The sequence below is a fragment of the Motacilla alba genome, chromosome 5 (genome assembly GCF_015832195.1).
Source record: "Motacilla alba alba isolate MOTALB_02 chromosome 5, Motacilla_alba_V1.0_pri, whole genome shotgun sequence".
NCBI classification, from domain to species: domain Eukaryota; kingdom Metazoa; phylum Chordata; class Aves; order Passeriformes; family Motacillidae; genus Motacilla; species Motacilla alba.
Window position 1 is genome coordinate 58,701,044 of NC_052020.1, and position 18,867 is coordinate 58,719,910.

Genomic DNA, 18,867 nt, shown 5'->3' on the forward strand with positions numbered 1-18,867 from the left:
TGCTTAGTGTTTGATAACACTGGGAATGGGGGGAGAAATAGGCTGGGTAGGCTGGGAATTGCTCTTAAAAAAAAAAAAAACCAACAAAAAAACCCCCAAAAACCAACCAAACAAACAAAAAACCCCTACCAAACACAGGTAGGGTAATGCGTTGATGCAGTTGTGCTTCTTTTGGGAAGGGGCACATGGGGATGTTGCTTAAGTTATTCTGGCTTCTGTAGATTAATTGCCTACAGACAGAAGAGGAAATGACTTCAGACTGAGAGTAGGTTCATATTAGGAAATATTAGTTAGCAGGAAAAACTTCTTTACTCAGAAGTGGGTGTCAGGCCCTGGCCCAGGGTGCCCAGAGAAGCTGTGGCTGCCCCTGGATCCCTGCGAGTGTCCCAGGCCAGGCTGGATGGGCTTGGAGCAGCCTGGGACAGTGGAAGGTGCTCCTTTCGAAGTCAGGAGCTTGGAACTGGATGGTTTTTAAGATCCCTTCCCCTCAACTCTCCTTCATCCTGTGTATTTAACTCCTCATCGTCACTCCACCATGGAGGCCGGGTTGAGGCAACCTCCCTCTGCGTCGGTTTCCAGGGTGTGCCTCGGTCTTTGCCGCTCGCACAAAGCGCTTTGGATGTTACTGTAAATACAGGGCCGTGCTTTCGCTGGGAGCCGCAGTCCCCACAGCAGCGTTACTGTTACGACTACCCGCTGTGACGCCCTACGAACCGCATACAACACCCCCATCGCTCTGCGACCACCCCAGCGGCGCTCCCCTTCCTCCTACAGAAGACAAAGGGCGCAGTTCCCATTAAAAATTGAGACTTTTCCCGGCGGAGCGCGGCCCGTCCCGCGCCCTCCCCCGCTGCCGCCCGCCGCCTCAGCGCCCCTTCCCACAATGCCCTGCCCGGCAACAGCGTCCCACGTGACCCGCGGCCCCAACATGGCGGCTCCCAGCGGCCGCCGGCCGCAGCCCGCGGGGCCGGGCGGGGGCAGCGCGGCCGCGCCCGGGGCTCTGCGGGGCGCCGAGGAGGACGCCGAGGGTCTCTACGTGGCGGTGGAGCGGTGCCCGCTCTGCAACACCACGCGGCGCCGCCTCACCTGCGCCAAGTGCGTGCAGAGCGGCGACTTCGTCTTCTTCGACGGGCGCGACTCCGAGAGGTACCGGCGGCGCTGAGGGGAGCGGGGCGGCCTCTCCCTGCCCTGCCTCGGGGCCGGGGGTGGGGGCCGGGTTGTGCCCCTTTCCCGCTGTCCCGGGGCTCGGGGGGCTCAGGGTGTGGGTGGGGAACGCTCCGGGGGCCGCCGGGCCCACCCCGGGGCTGGGGTCGGACGCAGCAGGACCCTCGTACGAGCCTTGAAATAATAATACTTGTAGTAATAATAATAATAATTAAGGAGTGAGCCCGAGTTTCACTCGGTCAGGTGCAGATGTGTCCGTGTTGATGTAGCCACTGAAGCTCCAGGCAGTTCAGGGCACAGAGACCCGTGCAGTGTTATTTCAAACGGGTTGCCTCTTTTTGTCAACACTCCTTAAACGGTAGTTTTCTAAATCGTTAAGCAAAATTAGGAAGGTGTATAAGAAAGAAAATAAACGTTTTCCTGTGTGTATACCCATAAATGTGGACAAAAAAAGTATTCACTTGAGTTGACGGTGTGCCATGCTGCTCCTTTTGGAGCTCCGGCTCTCCCTGGCTGAGCGCTGTGCCCATAAACAAATTTCCTCATGGAATGAGTCAGATGGCTCCTCCGCCGCTGCTGTCCATCCCAGATTCTTCAAAAGTCCCCAGGGCCATGTCTGGAATGGCTCTGATCCTTGGCTGCCACCGTGTTCTTGGTCCCTCGTTAGCAGCTGTTGGGAGCGATTCCTGGGGCTATTTTGGGAGGGTGGCGAGCAGCCACCAGTGTGTGGGGTGGCGGTGTCCTCGCTCCAAAGGCTCCTTGTGTCCCCAGGAACAAGGGGACAGTGGTGCCTTTCACCCACCAACATCCACGGAAGCGGGGAAATGCTGTCAGCCAGTGTGAGTCAGCTTGCAGAACTCAGACTTTAGTCTGTCACTGGATGGCTTTCCCTTTTTTAATGTAAAAAAGCTGTGCTGGAGAACCACGAACTAGATTTAGCCTGTCTGAAATAGGTGGAAAACGTGTAGTTGTGTGAGACTGCTTGGGGTTTTCTGCAGATTCTATTGAAGGGTTGGATATGGAGCTTGGAATATAAACCAAGTTTGTTTTTTTCCTGTCTCTTTTGCAGCCTGAAGTTTTTGGCTAAACATCAGGTTTAATTATAGAAATTCAATTGTAGCCTTTGTTACAGTTGAAGCTCTATTGTTTTGCATTAACCAAGGCTTAAGAAGTCTGTGTCCATCAGGAAAATGAAGTCCTAAAGAAGCAGCAGTGTAAGGGAAAACCCTCTTTATCTTCTCACATGAGACAGGATCAGCTTTTCTGTCTGACAGTTGTCACTGCATCCTCCTGAGAAGCTTTCACTGCCCCACTTGTCTGTGCCTGGAAAGGCTCCTGTATATTTACCTTGTGTTTTTTAACTGCAAGGATTAAATCTCTTAATCTCTTTTTTTTTTTTTTGGTCTTTTTTTCCCCTCTTCTCTGCCTGGTCATCACAGTTCCATCTCTGAGGGTCACTGCTGTTGTATTAACCTGGGGCCTCCCTACACACTCCATTTCCCCAGGCTTTGTTTCTCCTGCTGCTCAAAACTTTTCCATGAATTAATTGCAGTAGCGCAATTCATTAAAAACGGCAAATTTATTTTAATGAATTAAAGGAGCAGCACTCCTGTGTGAATAACACAATGTTAACAACCTAAAAATCCCCAGTGGCTGCAGGAACTCTGTGTAGGGACAAAAGCTTGGGTTTTGAGGATAATGGGATTATGTTTAAACCGTGCCTGAAACATTTTGTTTGCATTCTCTAATTAATATTGGGAATGACTGATTTAAGAGGGGGGAAGAGGTCAGTTTTCTTTGTTTGCTCTTTGTGGGTGTCTCTGAGTTTCTTGTGATGTGAGCCCTGGGAGAGGGGGAGATGTTTGAAATGGTGACCAGGCAGCAGCAGGGCAGAGCCAGGCAGGGACAGGTGCAGTTCACTGGGTGCCTTTCAGCTGGTGTTTACAGCCATCGTTGTTTATTTATTTATTTTATGCCTTCTAGTAGTACCTGGGTTAATTTTAGATCAGCCACTGCTGGAGGAGTGTCGTGGCAAGGGCTTTGCTGAGTGGCTCAGGGTGAGAAATTCAGAATGTGGAAGTGTTTGGGGGCACTTGGGCCTCCCGTTTGTCTTTTTGAAGTGTTACAGATGGGGAAAAATGATCATTATCTTCTGGTTAAATAGAAAGAAACCAAGCATTACTCCTTGTATCCAACAGTGGTTTATTTTTAGAATTTTCTTGTGAATTTTCCTTATATGAAGACAAGCAGTTCCATGTTCTAATCATTTCAGATTTCCTGGGACTGTTTTGTGTGCTAACTTTTAGAAGAACTACAGTAAAATTGGAAGTTTTTCATCTGTCTGGCAAAAATCACACCCCGTATCTGTGAGGGGGAGAGACTGAGGAGCTGTTGAGATTAATTACTTAAGGAGAGCTACAATTAAGGATGAGTAGTCCAGAAGTCCTCCAGTAGAGCAGTCGCTGCCATCCTTCTTTTCATGACTAATGCGTTGCGTATTCAAAAGCCAAGCTGGCATCTTGATGTTGGTCTCAGCTCGGAGGTTCTTCTGCCTCCTGGGAGTGTCCTCCAGCCTGTTGTGTGCATAAATTCTCAGACTGTGTTTCCCAGACTGCTGAATTGCTTTGCTTTGTGTATCTGCAGATGGCAAAAGCCAAAGACAATGTAATTGTGACGTCTGAGCCTGGCTAATTTCTCCAAGCTAAGGGTTCTGGTTAGGAATAGTGATTTTTTTTCAGCAGGGGAGTTATAGTGAATATAGTGCCCTCAGCTCCTTCAGCATTAATCAACTGCTGATTAGTTGATTAGGAAGCCCCTCTCTCTGGTTGCTTCTCTCTAATCATGAACATGTGGAAATAAGCCAGGCAACCACAGAAAATCTCACCTTAATGTGATAAGACTTGAGGAAAGAGAAACATTTCATGGGCAATTCAAGATGTTCTCTCCTCTCAGTTTACATTTTATGGGAGTTCCTATAATAATTCATCCCCAGTTTTGTTTCTTTGCCAAATTGAAAGGCTAAAGTTATATAAAGAAGAAGGAGTTGCAGGATGCAGTGCAATTGAAATCAGAGCTATATAAAGCAGTGGAAATGTTTGCTTAGGAGGAACCTGCTGGAGGATTTGGTAGGAGCTGTTTGACATCGCTGCCGAAGCGCGTGGTGAGCTGGAATTTCCACAGGCTTCCACAAATACTTCTGTCTTCCCCCCGCAGCCAGAACTTCATTTATTCCTGTGTTCTTTGATGGATCATTCAGCTTTTTGCTGGTGTGATGGACAGGAATTGGGTGATTCTGTGCCCGTGAATCCAGCTCAGGAACCAAGAATTGCCAGCTTAGCCCAGCGCTCTCCTGGGTGGCTGCTGAGCTCTGTGTTTCTGGGCCAGGGGATTTTTGGTGGCAGCCAAAGGTCGGGGTGCAGTAGGTGTGCTCTGCTCTGAGGTAAACAGGAGGCTCGTGCAGGGCCTTCTGTCATTTCCAGGGTGACTCCTGGGGTGAGGACACACAGGAAGAGGAGATGAGCTGGGCTGAGCAGCTGGGCTCCAGTTGCACCGCATTCCTCCAGCTCACGTGTGGCCTCTGGCTTTTGTGCCAAGCACCTGCATTTGGTTTTGGTTTGTTTTGGAAGGAAAACAGATTCTTTTGCTTGACTACAAAAGCAGCAGCCAGTGGTTTTGTTGTTCTGATGCTAATGTCATGTGGGAGGGTGGTTACACACGCTCTGAATCCAAAGGTAGTCACCAAGCTTTCAGATTTCAGCACTTGAAGGAGAAAAATGAAGCATTTTGAAGTTTCACCTGAAATCAAATCCACAGAGAGGGAAAACCAAGATGTCATCCTGTCAAGGCTTAGTGCATTATTCTTTCTAAATAAAGCATAAATGTCCATGAAATGAAGGTGAAATCATAAAATCTCATGGTTTGGGTTGGAAGGGACCTTAAGGACCATCTAGTTCCACCCCCTGCCATGGGCCTTGAACGCTTCCAGGGATGGGGCATCTGCAAATATCACAGCTCTGGTAGGATGAAATTGTCAACTCAAAATATTGCAGAGAAAAATAGAATGGATTGTGGAACAAAAAGGGGGGCAGAACGTGGCTTTTCTGTGTACTCAAAGGGTGAAAACACAGGATGGTGAATCCTGCAAAAATTCCCTTCTGATCAGTTCCTGTATCCTAGAGTCCAGTGAAGCAGAGCTGAAGCAGACATTTGGGTCATGGGCTGTGTGAGATAGTACTTTTAATTTCTCCAGCGACTGAAGGTTTTTTAAGTATCCATGTTTTTTGTAACACACAAAACACTGATCTTGCTAAGCTATAAATCTAGAAATAGCAGTAAATTGCTATTTGTTTGATAGTTCAACACTCTGATGTTTCTCCAGCTTAGAGGCTCTGTTGCAATTCCAGTGAGACTCATGCTCTAGAATTCTGCAAGAGTTTTACACATTTAGCCATTAACTTCCCCAGATCAAGACAGATAGCTGAGGTTTGGAGAATCCCCAAGCTTCAATTTTATTATCTTTTTCAGACAACTTACAGTGCTGTAATTGTGCAAAATATCAATAAAAGAATTTAATCTCTTCCAGGTTTTCAGACAAGAAAGAAAGGCTGATGCATCTTAAAACCAAACAGAGAGAATTCCAAAAACAGTAAGTTGCATTTATTAAATTGATATAAAAGCTAAGAGATCTCATAAAAGGAAACAGTCTCTATTAACACACTATTGCTGCAGACAGATGAAGTCCAGATAGTCATAAAACTTTCAATCCTGTTTTTTCCTCTAGTGTTTTGAAGGCCATGGAAGGCAAAGAAGTAACTGATCAGCTGGTGAGTTGCTCCAAGTATCCCATAATTTTTAAACTCTCTGAATTCCTAGATCTCATAGTTTAAAGTTACAGTGTACCTTGAGGGCATTGTGTTGCTTTCCCAGAGAGCCTGTTGTAAGCAAAACTGAAATGGGCTCTGCCAGCAGAGTGTTCCAAGCTGTCTGAATTTTTCATTTCTCACTAGATATTTGTTCAATAACTTATTTTACTGATTCGCTTTGCACTAAGCACTCGTTTTGTTTGTGGCATTCTTCTGTGCACAAAACACTGTATGAAATATTTAGTTGTTTGATCCATTCAGGAGCATCCTGCTACTTTTTTGCACTAAAGCTGCTGGCTTTGCTGTTAATCATTTATTCAGCGTGTTTGAAGTCGTTTGTGCCCTAGAGTTGCTGAATGTTCTTTTTCAGAGATGGAAAATAATGTCTTGCAAGATGAGGATTGAGCAGCTGAAACAGACCATTTGCAAAGAAAATGATGAAATGACAAGACGTGAGTAATGCCTGTGCTTTTGTGATGTGGAAAAACTCCCTGTGCCTTAGAGTGAAAAATCAATTGAGGTGAATTTTTGAGCGTTAGGTTTTTTTTTTTTAATGGTGAATTTCCAAACAGTCGCTTCCTAAATCAACTCGAAGGCAAATCACTGAGTGGATTTTGGCCTTTTTATGCTTGGGTTTTAATTAGCAAACAGCAGACATTATTCAGCTGGATGGAGATGGTTTTGCAGCAGCTTTAAGAGCAAATGCTTAGCAGCCTGTGACTCTGGCTGTGTCCCTAGAGATGGCTTTATTCAGCGTAGTGTTTCTGATCACTTCCTCCTGATAAGGAGGAGCAAACAGTTCTGCAGCTGTCACAAATTTCCTGAAACTGCTGAATTTTAACCCACACCTGTCTGAAAACCCTAAAATCCTACTTGAGCAAGAGTCCCTGAAATTAAGGTGTAGGCTCCATTCAGAAGCTTCAGTTTTTGAAACCCATTGGATTGTTTCCCACTAAATTTGCAGGGTCATTTTCAGAAGAGAATATGCAGCTCTCCTTACAACCTATGTGCAAGGGAAGTAGAGGAAGCATATTCAGAGGCATATTGATTGAATCTGGGATATTTTTATGGCTTGAAATTCAAAAGGAGCCGTACAGAGGGTGGAAGCAGAGGCAGAGCCTGAGAAGAGTCATAAAGGATTAGCACGGGCTTGGGGTGAAAAATCACAAAGGCTGAGATGCAAAATTATTTTCAATTCAAAAGGAGGATGGATAGGAACAATAATAAATGGATGATAAAGAAAAGGTGAAGGAGCAGACAAGTGTGTTAGTTAACAGGAAAGAGAGCAAATAACACTGCAGGGAAGTCTGAGGCTTCAGTCACTGCTGCCTTTGCTTCGTCTTTCTGCAAAGAAAATGGGATCAGCTGCTTAGCCAGGTTAAATTTGACATCATGAGAGGACTGCAGGCTAAGGAAAGGAAACAGACAGCTACACATTAGTTTGCTTTATGGAAGCCAAGGAACAGGCTGAAGGGATCTGTGGAGCCTTGGGAACACGTGAGGGAGTGAGGGTGTGTGAGGCAGCTGAGAACAGTACCTGCTTTCAAAAGGTGCAGGAAGGCAGAACCTCAAAGTGATGGCACAGGCATCCTGTTACAGACCTAGGGGGGCTCTGCTGGTAACTGACAGGTAAGGTGGGTAAAAATAGCCATCACTTGGTTATGGTATTCTTGTCAAATCCATGTTTTGTTATTTATGTCATGATGTTCATGTCAAATCAACCCCTCATCTGGAGATCAGGTGGTGCAGTGGAGGATGAAGCAGAAGCTGCACGTAACTTGGATTTTGACACTGCCTGAAACTGTGTCATGAGCAAACAAAATTTGCTCCGGGTGTAAGCCCTGCAAGGTCATCACATAAGGTTAGAAAAGCTTCATTCAAAGAGTGGTGGCACTGGTGAGACAGGTGGAGCTCAGCAGGAGCCACTTCCTGGCCCAGTTCCTGTCAGTATTTCCCATAATAGCTCAGTAGAGTAGAGGGTGGAGTGGAGGAAGCCAGGCTGGATGGTGAAATTACTGCTGTGGAGACCAGGACCAAATTCAAAATCATGCAGATAAAATAGCAGCATCTGAAGAGGACAAAAACAAGGCACACATTGTTGTAAAGAGAAACATAAACCCAGAATGGGGGATGGTGGTGAGATTTGGCAGGAAGGGATCTGGGGAATTGCAAATTAAATAAAAATTATCAATCTTGTGCTGCTCCAGAAAGGTTCAGGCCTCTTTCTGGGTTAACTAATATAAGTGCTGTATTTAAGATGGAAGCAGTTATCCTGCTGTGCCAGGTGTTCTTGTTGCTTCAGTGGAAGCCTGGTGTCCAATTTAAACAATTTAAGAAAGATACAAATCATCTGAGGAAAATCTGAGTAAAAATTGGAAATTAAATAGAACAGCTAAGAAAATTCATGTTTGGTTTAGAGAGGAGGAAGTTGAAGAAAAACAAGCTTTTCAGTGGGTAGAAGATTATTGTTATGGAGATTAGATTGTGACTTTTTGTCTTTTGCCTGTGAAGAAAGGAGAAGAGGAAATCAATGTGACTTTAAGGAATTAGTCACCTCTTCTCAAAATGCTCTCCTCTGGAGGTGGCAGAGTGTTAGGACCAACCAGCGAGTGGAGTTCTCCATTTTCCCACTCTTCTGTGGAATTTACTATCTGCAACTTTTGCAACTTCTCTTGACTCACAGTGAATTTGATTAGATGTAACCTAAAAGCTGAGCTGACTGTTGCCCAACTAACCTATTATTAGCACAGTTGCTTTTGGAGAGAAACCAGAAATGAATTCTAGCTGTGAGTAGCCAACAGATCAGGATCCAACTTGGTCACTTTTGGCCACATTAAAAAGTGTGGAAAGGTTGTTTCTCTGCTCTTGGATGTGGCATAGTTTAATTTTCTGAAATAAAAACCATTTCTGGAACACTGGGTTCCTGCTTTTGGAGTTGACTCTCCTGGAAACCTCAATAATTGGTGGTGCTTAAAATAATGTTTTAAAATCTGTGTGTTTGCCTTCTTTCAGTGCAGAACAGTTCAAGGAGACAGGCTCGCAGATCCCTGGCAGAGCTGTCTGGGCAGAGATCAGGGTGCCTGGGCTTGCATTTATCAGCCAGTGCAGGTGTGTGGGACACAGTGGTGTCCTCCAATACTCCCGGGGACAGATTTTTAATCACCTCATAAACTGGGTCATAAAGCAGAGGTGCTGTGCAGAGGGCAGGACAGTTGTCTGTGCACTGGGACTGCTGAAGGGGAAGTTTGAGTGCAGTGTCTCCCCTACTCCCAAATAATTGCTGTTGTACCTGCAGGGAAGGGAGTTCACTCTGAAAAAGTAGCCTTTCAAGTCAGACATGAATGTGAAAATTGAACAGCAGGACCTTTTCCTCCTTGTCCTGTCTCCCGTTCTTTTTGGAAAGGGAGAGTTTGGGAATATGACTGCAAGTGTTAATTGATTTTCTGTTGATGTTACAGGACTGCTTAAAGGAAAGGGAATTACAGCTGACACATAGGGATTCTGGCATTGCCCAGAGAAAAGTGGATTTTTCTACTGCTTTTCTAACAGGGGTCACTTATTTGTATTATATAAACCTGAGGATTATTAGTTCTTATCTTCATGGAGGAGCTTTTTTCACCTCCTTTAATTTGGGACTTTGCATCTCCCACATACCAGATCTCCCTTCCTGCCAGACACACCATGGATTGCAGCAGATCAGATGACTGGAAACAATTCCTGATGTTCAGAGAGAGCAGCCTCCGTGTCTGCAGGGGCAGGAACACTTCAAACTAGGGCACGGGGAGAGTTTAAACATGTACTTGGGGACAGCACAAGAAATCTTTCCCTGTGCTTTTAAAAGACAGAGGTGGTTGACTCTCATTGCTGCAGCCACTTATTTTATATCTGAATTAGCAGATTATAGGATCATCAAGGTTGCAAAAGACCTCTAAGGTCATCAGGCCCAACCTTGGATGCTTCAAGATGTTCTTGCGGGATATTTTTCACATGGAGTGAATCCAGGCAGTTGCAGCACTGAAGCCCATGAGCACAATTCCCATTTGTGACTGGAAAGAGAGATAGCCAGTGTTCCCTGTGGGAACAAGGAGCCTGCACTGTTGGGATCCAAGTGCTGCGAGAGCACATCCATGAGAGAATCCCAAATAACCCACACTGCCAGCAGCAGAGGTGCCAGGACTGCTGAATGAAGATGCTATCTGCACTTGATTTTGGCTGCAAGCAGGGCTGGGCTTTTTTGGCCAGCACGATGCAAACATGTACAGTCAGGCTATTTCTGTCAGGATGATTACCTCAGGAGTTTAATTAAACTGGGAAATCTTGGCTTTTGTGCTCCAAATCCAGAAATAGCTGGGTGAAAGATAGGGAAAGAACAATCCCAGTTGCAGTCTCTTTGGAGATCTCCAGAGGAGATTAAAAAGTTGTATCACTGAGCAGCTGGAAGAAGTTAATAGTTTAGCAGGGTTTTCTGTTTTAAGCTGCCATAGATCTTGTTTTCCATAAATATTAATAAAGCTTCTCTCAAGCTTGTCCTACAAGCACTTCCCAGCTCCTTTTCCAAGGGATGACATCTGCTGCTGTTCTCACAGACACAGAGGGGCTGCTGAGGATTAAAGAGGAGAACCAGAAGCACTATCGCAGGGCTCAGAGGCACCAGGAGAAGAAGGAGAAGATCCAGAAGCACAACAAGAAGCTGGGAGACCTGGTGGAGAAAAAAACCTGCGACCTGAAAACGCAGTACGAGCACCTGGCCAACCTCCGGCGCGCGCACATCCTGGAGCTCACCTCGGTCATCTTCCCCATGGAAGAGGTGAAGACAAGCATGAGGTATGGCAGGCTTGTCCTTTTGGGATCATTTTGCTTGGTTTTAGGCACCCAGAAGGGAGTTGTGTCAGTCTAAGGTGGGTGGTCTGGTTCCCTTAGCATCTGTGGGGAGGAGGAGTTGTGTTCTCACCCACAGACACAGGTCCAGGACAAAAGAATCTGAATCTGGAGGTGCTTGCATCTCCCCACTGAGAGAAATGAGCTGCATGTCCAGTGTTAAACTTCCTTAAAATATGGATTCCCCATCCCTGGAAGTGTTCAGGGCCAGGCTGGACAGGGCTTGGAGCAGCCTGATCTAGTAGGAGGTGTCCCTGCCCATGGCAGGGGTAGAATGAGTTGAGGTGTCCCTTCTAACCAAAACCTTTCTAGGATTCTACAAAAACAGATAATTAAAAATCCCAGAGCAAATGAAAGTAGTTTTGGGAATGAGGAGTTTTGCAGAAGTGGTCTATAAGGTCCTTTCCAACCCAAACCATTCCTGGATTCTACAAAAACAGCCAAATGAAAACCCCAGAATGAATGAAAGTAGTTTTGGGACTGAGGACTTTTATGGGAGCATTCCTACAAGCACTTTGCCCTGGGTGAAATCGGGCTCAGTGCCTGCCAAGTGTGTGTTTGATTCCATTCCCAACCACTTCTTTCCCACCCCTCTGGGCCCTGCAGGGACCCTGCAGACGTGTCCTCAGAGAGTGACAATGCCATGACCTCCAGCACTGTGAGCAAGCTGGCAGAGGCACGGAGAACCACGTACCTGTCCGGGAGGTGGGTGTGTGACGACCACAACGGGGACACCAGCATCAGCATCACGGGGCCCTGGATCATCCTCCCCAACAACGGGGACTACTCTGCTTACTACAGCTGGGTGGAGGAGAAGAAGACTACACAGGGACCTGGTAAGGGACAAGGCATGGTTTCAGGCAGCTGGGACACTTTGGGTGCCAGCAGAAGGCACTGAGGAGCAGTAGATTGATCCGTTTGCTCTCAGCCTGAGCCAGAAACAAATGTCAGAATAGGGGTTTTAGGAGAAGATTCCCTGCTCAGTTGGAACTGGGTGGTCTTTAAGGTCCCTTCCGACCCAAACCATCTGTGATTTTATGACTAGTCTGCTGAAATCTTCTTTTGCATGAAATGCTCCCTGGGATGCACAGCACAGTGAAATAGAGAAAGTTAATTATTCACAGTTTTGACACAGTTCACATGTCATCATCTTAACAGGAATTCCAAGAATTACTATTTTCTTCCAACTTCTGACAGATTTCACTGGAAATGATTGCTAGATTCAGGCTGTTCTCCATACTTAGAAATGGCATATTCCAGAGCAGACTCCAGGAACATATTAACACACCCACCAAGACTTCATTTAAAACAAAGATTTCGTGTTGTTTTTATTTCTTTCAGATATGGAACATAATAACCCTGCTCATACCATCAGTGCTGCATTGTGCTATGCAACTCAGCTCGTTAACACTTTGTCTCTCATACTTGATGTAAATCTTCCCAAGAAGCTCTGCAACAGGCAAGTAAAAACACAGCAGGGGAATCAGTGACCTTAGATCGAGTTAGTTTGAGGAGTAAAGTCATTAATTGGAACAGCTTTTGATAATATAGGTGGCTTGTGGATTTTTGTGCAGGATTTTAGACCATAGTTACCAATCCCTCCCTCCCTTTTTACTTCCTGAGAGGGAGACCAGCCATCACAGTTGAAAATAACACCTCTGTAATTGATGTATTCTGCATCCTCAAATGAGAGGTGAAATATGGCACTGCACAAACAGCACTTTTCCTTTGACTGGACCCCACTGTGCTTCCCAAAATCCCAGCCCAGTCCAGCAGCTCTTGAGCAGCTCTGCTGCCTCCTGTGCTGTAGGACAAGTGCTGTGATATGGCATGGCAGCAGTGTCCTTCCCAGTGGCAGAACAAACCCATGGGCAGCACACCTAGGAGTAAACCCCCTATGGGATGAAGAGCACTGTTAGAATTTCGGTGTCTGTGTGGAGCAGCTGGGATCTGCACAGAAGGAGCTTCAGACCTGCTCAGGGGTCCCAGATGTGCTGCTGAGATTCTTTTAAGTTTTTTTAAATAGTGGTTGTCGAAGTGAGGGCACAAAAGTTGTGTCGAGTTTCAGCTTTTTTTCCCACCCTGTGGCTGGGGGCTTGGAAGCAGATGATCTGAAAGTCCCTTCCAACCCAAACCCTTCTGTGATTCTCTGATTTTGTTTGGGTGTTCAGCCCTCACAGGAGGAAAAGGTTGGGAACAGGAAATGATGCAAGACTTTGAAGGAGATCTGAAACAGTTTGGCTCTGGTGGATCTGAGTTCCCTACGGCTCACACCACCTGTCCTGTGGAAACTGGTGAGGCCAGGGCAAGCAGAGCTTGTTGATAAAATGCTCACAGTCCTGCTAGGTTTAAAATTAATCTCCTCAGCACTCTAGAACTGGCTGTAGACTTTAAACAATCCTCACTGCGAGGATTTTTACTCCAGGATTTGTTAGGAAGCCAGGGCGTAGAATGCTGATGCCTCCAGGAAGTGTATTTTCACAGCATTTTGTTTTCTGTGTGTTTTTGTGTGTGTGGTGTTTTAACAGTGAATTCTGTGGAGAGAATCTCAGCAGACACAGGTTCACACGGGCAGTGAAGAAGCTGAATGCTAATATCCTTCACCTCTGCTTCTCTCAGGTAGGGGGGATGCACATTTGATGTCTTTAAATAGCTTTTTAAGTATCAGCTGTGCCTGCTGGTTTCCTTCGGGACCTGATCATGGTTTTTTTTTTTTTTCCCCTTCCCCATGTCAGCATGTAAATTTAGACCTGTTGCACCCCCTGCATACCCTCAGGAACCTCATGTACCTGGTCAGCCCAGACACCGAGAACTTGGGCAGGTAAGAAAAGCAAAATATGAACTCTCCTGTGGCTGAATCCCTTTGGAATTGATGACTTTGCCTTGTTACTTGTGAGAGAAATTCTCTTCTGCTGTGCCTGTAGATCAGTCCTCAGCACAGAAATCAGGGTAGGTCCAGGAGGAGGACAGACTGGACAGAAAAAGGGGATCCTGAGTAGGGAATTGAATTTCTGACGTGTGTTTGCTGTGCTTCTGCCTATGGCAGGCTTTGCAGCTGATGATGGACTCATTTCCCCTACACCCAGCAGCAGGAACTCCTTCCCTCCAGGGAACAGCAGCACAAATGCCAGGCAGCTTTGCCATGCTCCAAGTGTGACCCTGCCCACGCCTTGCCAAATGCAAATACCTGAGAGCATCCAGAAATACAAACCCTGCAAAGAATCCCAGGCAAACCTTTCCCAGAATACTTCCAGTCAATGAACTGCCTAGACCAAAGCTGACCCTTTAAATAATACTCATTTATATGTAAATTAAGATTAAAGACAACTGTTCTCTTAGCTTAGAACGTGATGAAAAGAACATCAGTTCTGGCAGGCACGCACTGGGTTTAATAATTTATTTCTTTTTTTTTACAAGTTAAATATAAGAAAGCAAACAACACTGATTTCCCCATTGGGATAACCCAGACACAAGTCACTTGTGCCCAAGAGAGTCTGCAAATATTTGTTTGATGTGCCTGGTGTTTTATTCCCCCTTTAAACACAGGGGTGTTCTGAAATCTGCTTTTCTGCTTTGCTCTCTTGTACGGGTCTGGTTTTATTCAAAAACCTGCAGTGCCACTAAGAGGAGCTGCCTGTTCCCACTTCCTTGTGTTCTCTGGTTATATCCCTACTGAGTCAGCCCACAGACACGGGGAGCCACATCTTTGTAAAAGATTTTGGACAAAAGTCTGTGCTTGCTGCCTGAAATAGAGTGCTGGAGATAGCCAGAGGATGGAGAGCTGTGTCCTCAAAGGAAAGCAGCTGCTCTGAAGGGTGCAGGGGCTGCAGGGGCCACCTGTGCAGGTGGCACAGAGCTCCCCATGCATCAGCTGGGTGCAGGGAGTACAAGAAAGGGTTACAGGAGAGCTGGATAAAATACCCACCAGGCTGCTGAATGGCTTCACAGACACCACTGGGAGCAGAGAGTCTGAGCTGGTTGAAATGAGGCACATGCACTTAGCAGAGACATTAATTACCCACAGGAATGAAGGTGGGGATTCTGTTGCCTTCTGTCATCCTCTCAAGGCTGGATGAGTTTCTGGGATGGATGCTGTCATCAGGCAGGAGTTGCTGGGCTCAGGACAGGGAGAAGGGTGGGACTCAGTGGCCTTTTTAGAGAGGAGGTCACTTGGAATGATCTCATGGTCCCTTCTGCCTCAACCCTGATGACTCCTTCTTGTGTTGGCCTTGTTAAGCAAAAGGCTTTGCCAGGAGGCAGCGCTCCCATTGCTTTCCAGATTGTGAAACAGGAGTGTTTGCCTTTAATTTCTCAGCTGGCTGCAGAGTTTGCAACAACCAGCTCTCTTTGTTTTCCTTTAGATACCTAAGCCTGTGGTTGCCTGACAATCTCCTTTATATGCTGCTGCTTTCATATGCTTATAATTTTACCAAGCTTTAATTATCTGGATTAATATTTCCCATGACAAATCACTGCTTAAGGCTCCTTCTCCCACTAAGGCTGGATAAACTCTTGCCTGTGTTAAATGGTTGCTGTGTTTAATGTGACTCAGTGATCTTGGGGGTCTTTTCCAACCTAAATGATTCCACGATTCCATGGAATTCCCGCTCATGTTCGAGGGGCAGTTTTGTGGCTTGGAGTGAACTCTGTCAGGGACTCTGCTTGCTGTGGGGAATCTGCCTTTTTCCAAGGCAGCCCAAAGCAGTGGGATGGGGCAGGATGCAATCGCCTCTCCCACCAGGCAGTGGCAGCAGGGAACTCTGAGTCACAGCAGAGCTGGGACACTGCAGGACCCTGGAGCTGCAGCCCGTGGCCCTGCTCAGAGCACTGCCCACGACTGGAGCACCTCCCTGCCCAGGAAAGGCTGAGGCAGCTGGGGCTGCCCAGCTGAGAGGGACCCTCAGCTCTGTCTGTCCCTGTCTGCAGGGAGGGCCCAGAGATCGAGCAGGCTCTGCTCCAGGGGCCCAGCAATGGCACCAGAGGAATGAGCAGGAACTGATGCCCACAAGTTCCACCTGAACGTGAGGAAGAACTTCCCTGTGCAGTGACCGAGCCCTGAGCAGAGACCAGAGAGGGAGTGGAGCCTCCCTCAGTGGGGACATTCCAGATCCAGAGCCATCTGAACCCAATCCTGTGCTCTGAGATGACCCTGCTGGAGCAGGGAGATGGGACCAGATGAGCCACTGTGGTGACTTCCAACCTGAGCCACTCTGTGATTCCATGTGGTGGGGTTTGGAATGTCTCCAGGGGGGACCCCTCAGCCTCTCTGGGCAGCCTGTTCCAGTGTCTGGCCAAGCTCAGAGTGAGAAGGAGCTCGAGGTGTTGCTGGGGGCAGAGTGGGAAGCCTCTCCATTGTGAGTTGTGCCAGACCTGGGAGTTGCAGGGTACAGCCTGGCAGAGCTCAGCTCTCTCGGCTTGGCCAGGGCTGGTGTTGGAAATTAAAGCTGCTCCACATCAAGCCAGGATTCCCCCCAGTGGAGCCCTGAGTTATCACCAGCAGATTTCTCTGCTCTGTGTGTTTCTCTGTCCCTGCCAGAGCAGAACTGCTCTCCCACCGTTCCTGCTCCATGGTCTGGAACCCTGTCCCTTCCTGGGCCAAGTGTTTGTGTTACATCCAGGGGGTGACACCGAGTTCCCTGCGCGGCTCCTCTGCCAGCTGATAGAGACAGGGCACCTGCTCTGTGCTGTGCCCATGCAGAGCAGGGTGAGGACAGAGGCACTGATGGCACCGTGTCCTCACGCACAGGTCCGGCCCCTTCGAGATCAGCGCCGACCTGGAGGACTCCATGGAGTTCGTGGAGCCCAGCGCGGCGGGCGAGACGGACGAGAGCGGCGACGAGCACGTGAGCGACGAGGAGACGGACCTGGGCACGGACTGGGAGAACCTGCCCAGCCCCAGGTTCTGTGACATCCCCTCGCAGCAGGTGGAGATGCTGCAGAGCCAGAGCACCCAGGTGTCCCAGCCCATCGCCAGCAGCAGCGCGGGCGGGATGATCTCGTCCGCCGCCGCCTCGGTCACCTCGTGGTTCAAGGCCTACACCGGGCACCGCTAGCGGGCACGGGGGGCTGTGCCAGGAACCCCTCCCCGACCGGGCTGTAGTCAACCTTTACCTATTCAGTTAAGTAGTGCCTGGAACAAAGGAAAGGTCAGACTTCCGTTTTGTAAACCGGAGAAAACCTTTTTATTTCCCCAAGATGACTGTGACGGCCCCGTTTTGTAAATTAGCTCTGTGCTCCCGAGGGATCCTGCGAGGCCACTTCGTGTCTTGGTTCTGTCTGCATCGAGGATTGGCAAAGGACCCAGCGACCTCCAGCTCTACTTTCTGAAGAAGAAACAGATTTTGGAGTGTTTGGATCGGGATGAGCGCAGGGAAGGCTGCTCAGGGCGCGGTCTGGACAGTGGTGCAAATGCAGTTCCCACTTTCTTAACTCCTTACAGGGTTTTCCTTTGTGTGTGTGTTTTAAATCTGTCTTGCATAATGCAAAAATGCGTATTTCTAAATTTTTTTCATTCAGGACATGAAAATTATGCATTTTTAACATGTTTTCTAATCTCTGTTGCCATATTTTTAATACAAATGATCAGCATGGGCAGGGAATTCACACAGCAAATTGCTCTTGGTTTAGATTTGGTTGTGAATCTTTACCCAGTTTTGCCATAGAAAACTGGTTTGTTTCATGCTGTTTCCACTGGCAGGTGTAGAAGTTTTGTGTTGTGCTGAGGCACACAGGCTCTGTACTCTTAATACCATACACCAAAGAAACACTGGACATTCTCTTGCTAGACCCGCATTGGATGCTGATACAGAATTGCATTGTTGCAATAATATCCATCGGTTACCACACCACGTTGCCACTTTTTAGCATTAGAAAAACCCCATTTCAAGCCAGTTTGGTGAAGTCACCCGCTCTCCACACTACATGTGTTTTTTAACCCTGTTTTTTGTGTGTTCACGGTGGGGTTTGTTGTTTACTGACTGCCAAGGTGTTGCTTTGGTTCCCCTGGCACAGCTGGCTCGTGGAACCCCGGGCGGTGGGTGCTGAACGGTGACTTGGTGAGCAAGGGCTCCTCCTCTTCCTCTGCCTTGCAGGATGGGACACCCTGACGGGTGGTTTGCTCAGCAGAGCTTCCAACGTTTACATTTAGAGCTGGGACAGTTCCTCCACAGGGCCAGCCGAGGGAGGAGCCTCCTGCCCTCCCTCCACCAGGGAGGATTTCTGCCACTGCCCCGCAGCTCCTAACGAGGACGTGGTGACAGAGGCCACATCCCTGCCTGATCCCAGCTCCAGGGCTGGCTTTCCCAGCCACCTCACAGGGTTTTTTGTGGTGGATTTCCCTCTCCCTCTCCAGTGCTGCCCCTGTCCCCACCCAGGAGGGGTGGGAAGCCAGGTGTGACAGTGACACCCATGTGCCACCCACCCCTCCACGGCAGCTGCTTCTCTTTAGCCCTGAGCTGGGCATCTGTTGTCAGTAGTTTCTTCTAGTTTTTCTTTTTTTCTTTTTTTTTTTTTAAACCAAAGACCCTTAACTCCGCGCGAGCGCCGCGCGCTGTCAGACAGCGCCAGCCTCGCTCCTGCCGCTCCTCTGCTCCAAGAGTTGGGTTTGTTTTAGGAGAACAGCCCAGGCCCCTGGGCTGCTGCAGCTGATGGGGGCCGGTGCCCCCAGCCCCGCTGCCAGCCCGAGCTCTGGGCTCTGTTGGCTCGCAGCACTTTATCACTCACAGCTCTGAGCAACCAGCACGCGCCAGTATTGGAAACTGGGCTCGCAGCCCAGCCCCTTCTGCTTCCCCGTGGATTTTGCACTGGACCCCGGCATCTAAATACCTTTTTTTTGTTGTTTTTTAGGCATTTCAGTCCCTTTTTCGTTGCTGCCTTTGTGCTTTGAGCCCCGGAAGGTCAGGCCGCGACTCAGCTTCGTGTACTGTCACTGAACTTAGGGAAGGAAAATCCAACACAATAACTT

At 47.9% G+C, this 18,867-nt stretch overlaps 1 protein-coding gene across 1 annotated transcript; it reads left to right on the top strand.

The window, feature by feature from the left end:
* The first annotated feature begins 893 nt into the window (after positions 1-893).
* ATG14 (autophagy related 14) lies at positions 894-17,227 on the top strand. The gene is made up of 10 exons (XM_038137567.1): positions 894-1,146; positions 5,747-5,809; positions 5,945-5,987; positions 6,397-6,478; positions 10,613-10,850; positions 11,511-11,740; positions 12,246-12,363; positions 13,433-13,523; positions 13,640-13,725; positions 16,651-17,227. Exons 1-10 carry the CDS (start codon positions 929-931, stop codon positions 16,955-16,957), a joined length of 1,476 nt encoding a protein of 491 aa, XP_037993495.1. The 5' UTR covers positions 894-928; the 3' UTR covers positions 16,958-17,227.
* The last annotated feature ends 1,640 nt before the right edge of the window (positions 17,228-18,867 follow it).

Excerpts from the sequence above, each read along its gene's own strand:
- ATG14 (XM_038137567.1), top strand. The coding sequence starts at position 929 with ATGGCGGCTCCCAGCGGCCGCCGGCCGCAGCCCGCGGGGCCGGGCGGG. Across the intron at positions 1,147-5,746 it reads GACGGGCGCGACTCCGAGAG|GTTTTCAGACAAGAAAGAAA; the intron begins GTACCGGCGGCG and ends AATCTCTTCCAG. Across the intron at positions 5,810-5,944 it reads CAGAGAGAATTCCAAAAACA|TGTTTTGAAGGCCATGGAAG; the intron begins GTAAGTTGCATT and ends TTTTTCCTCTAG.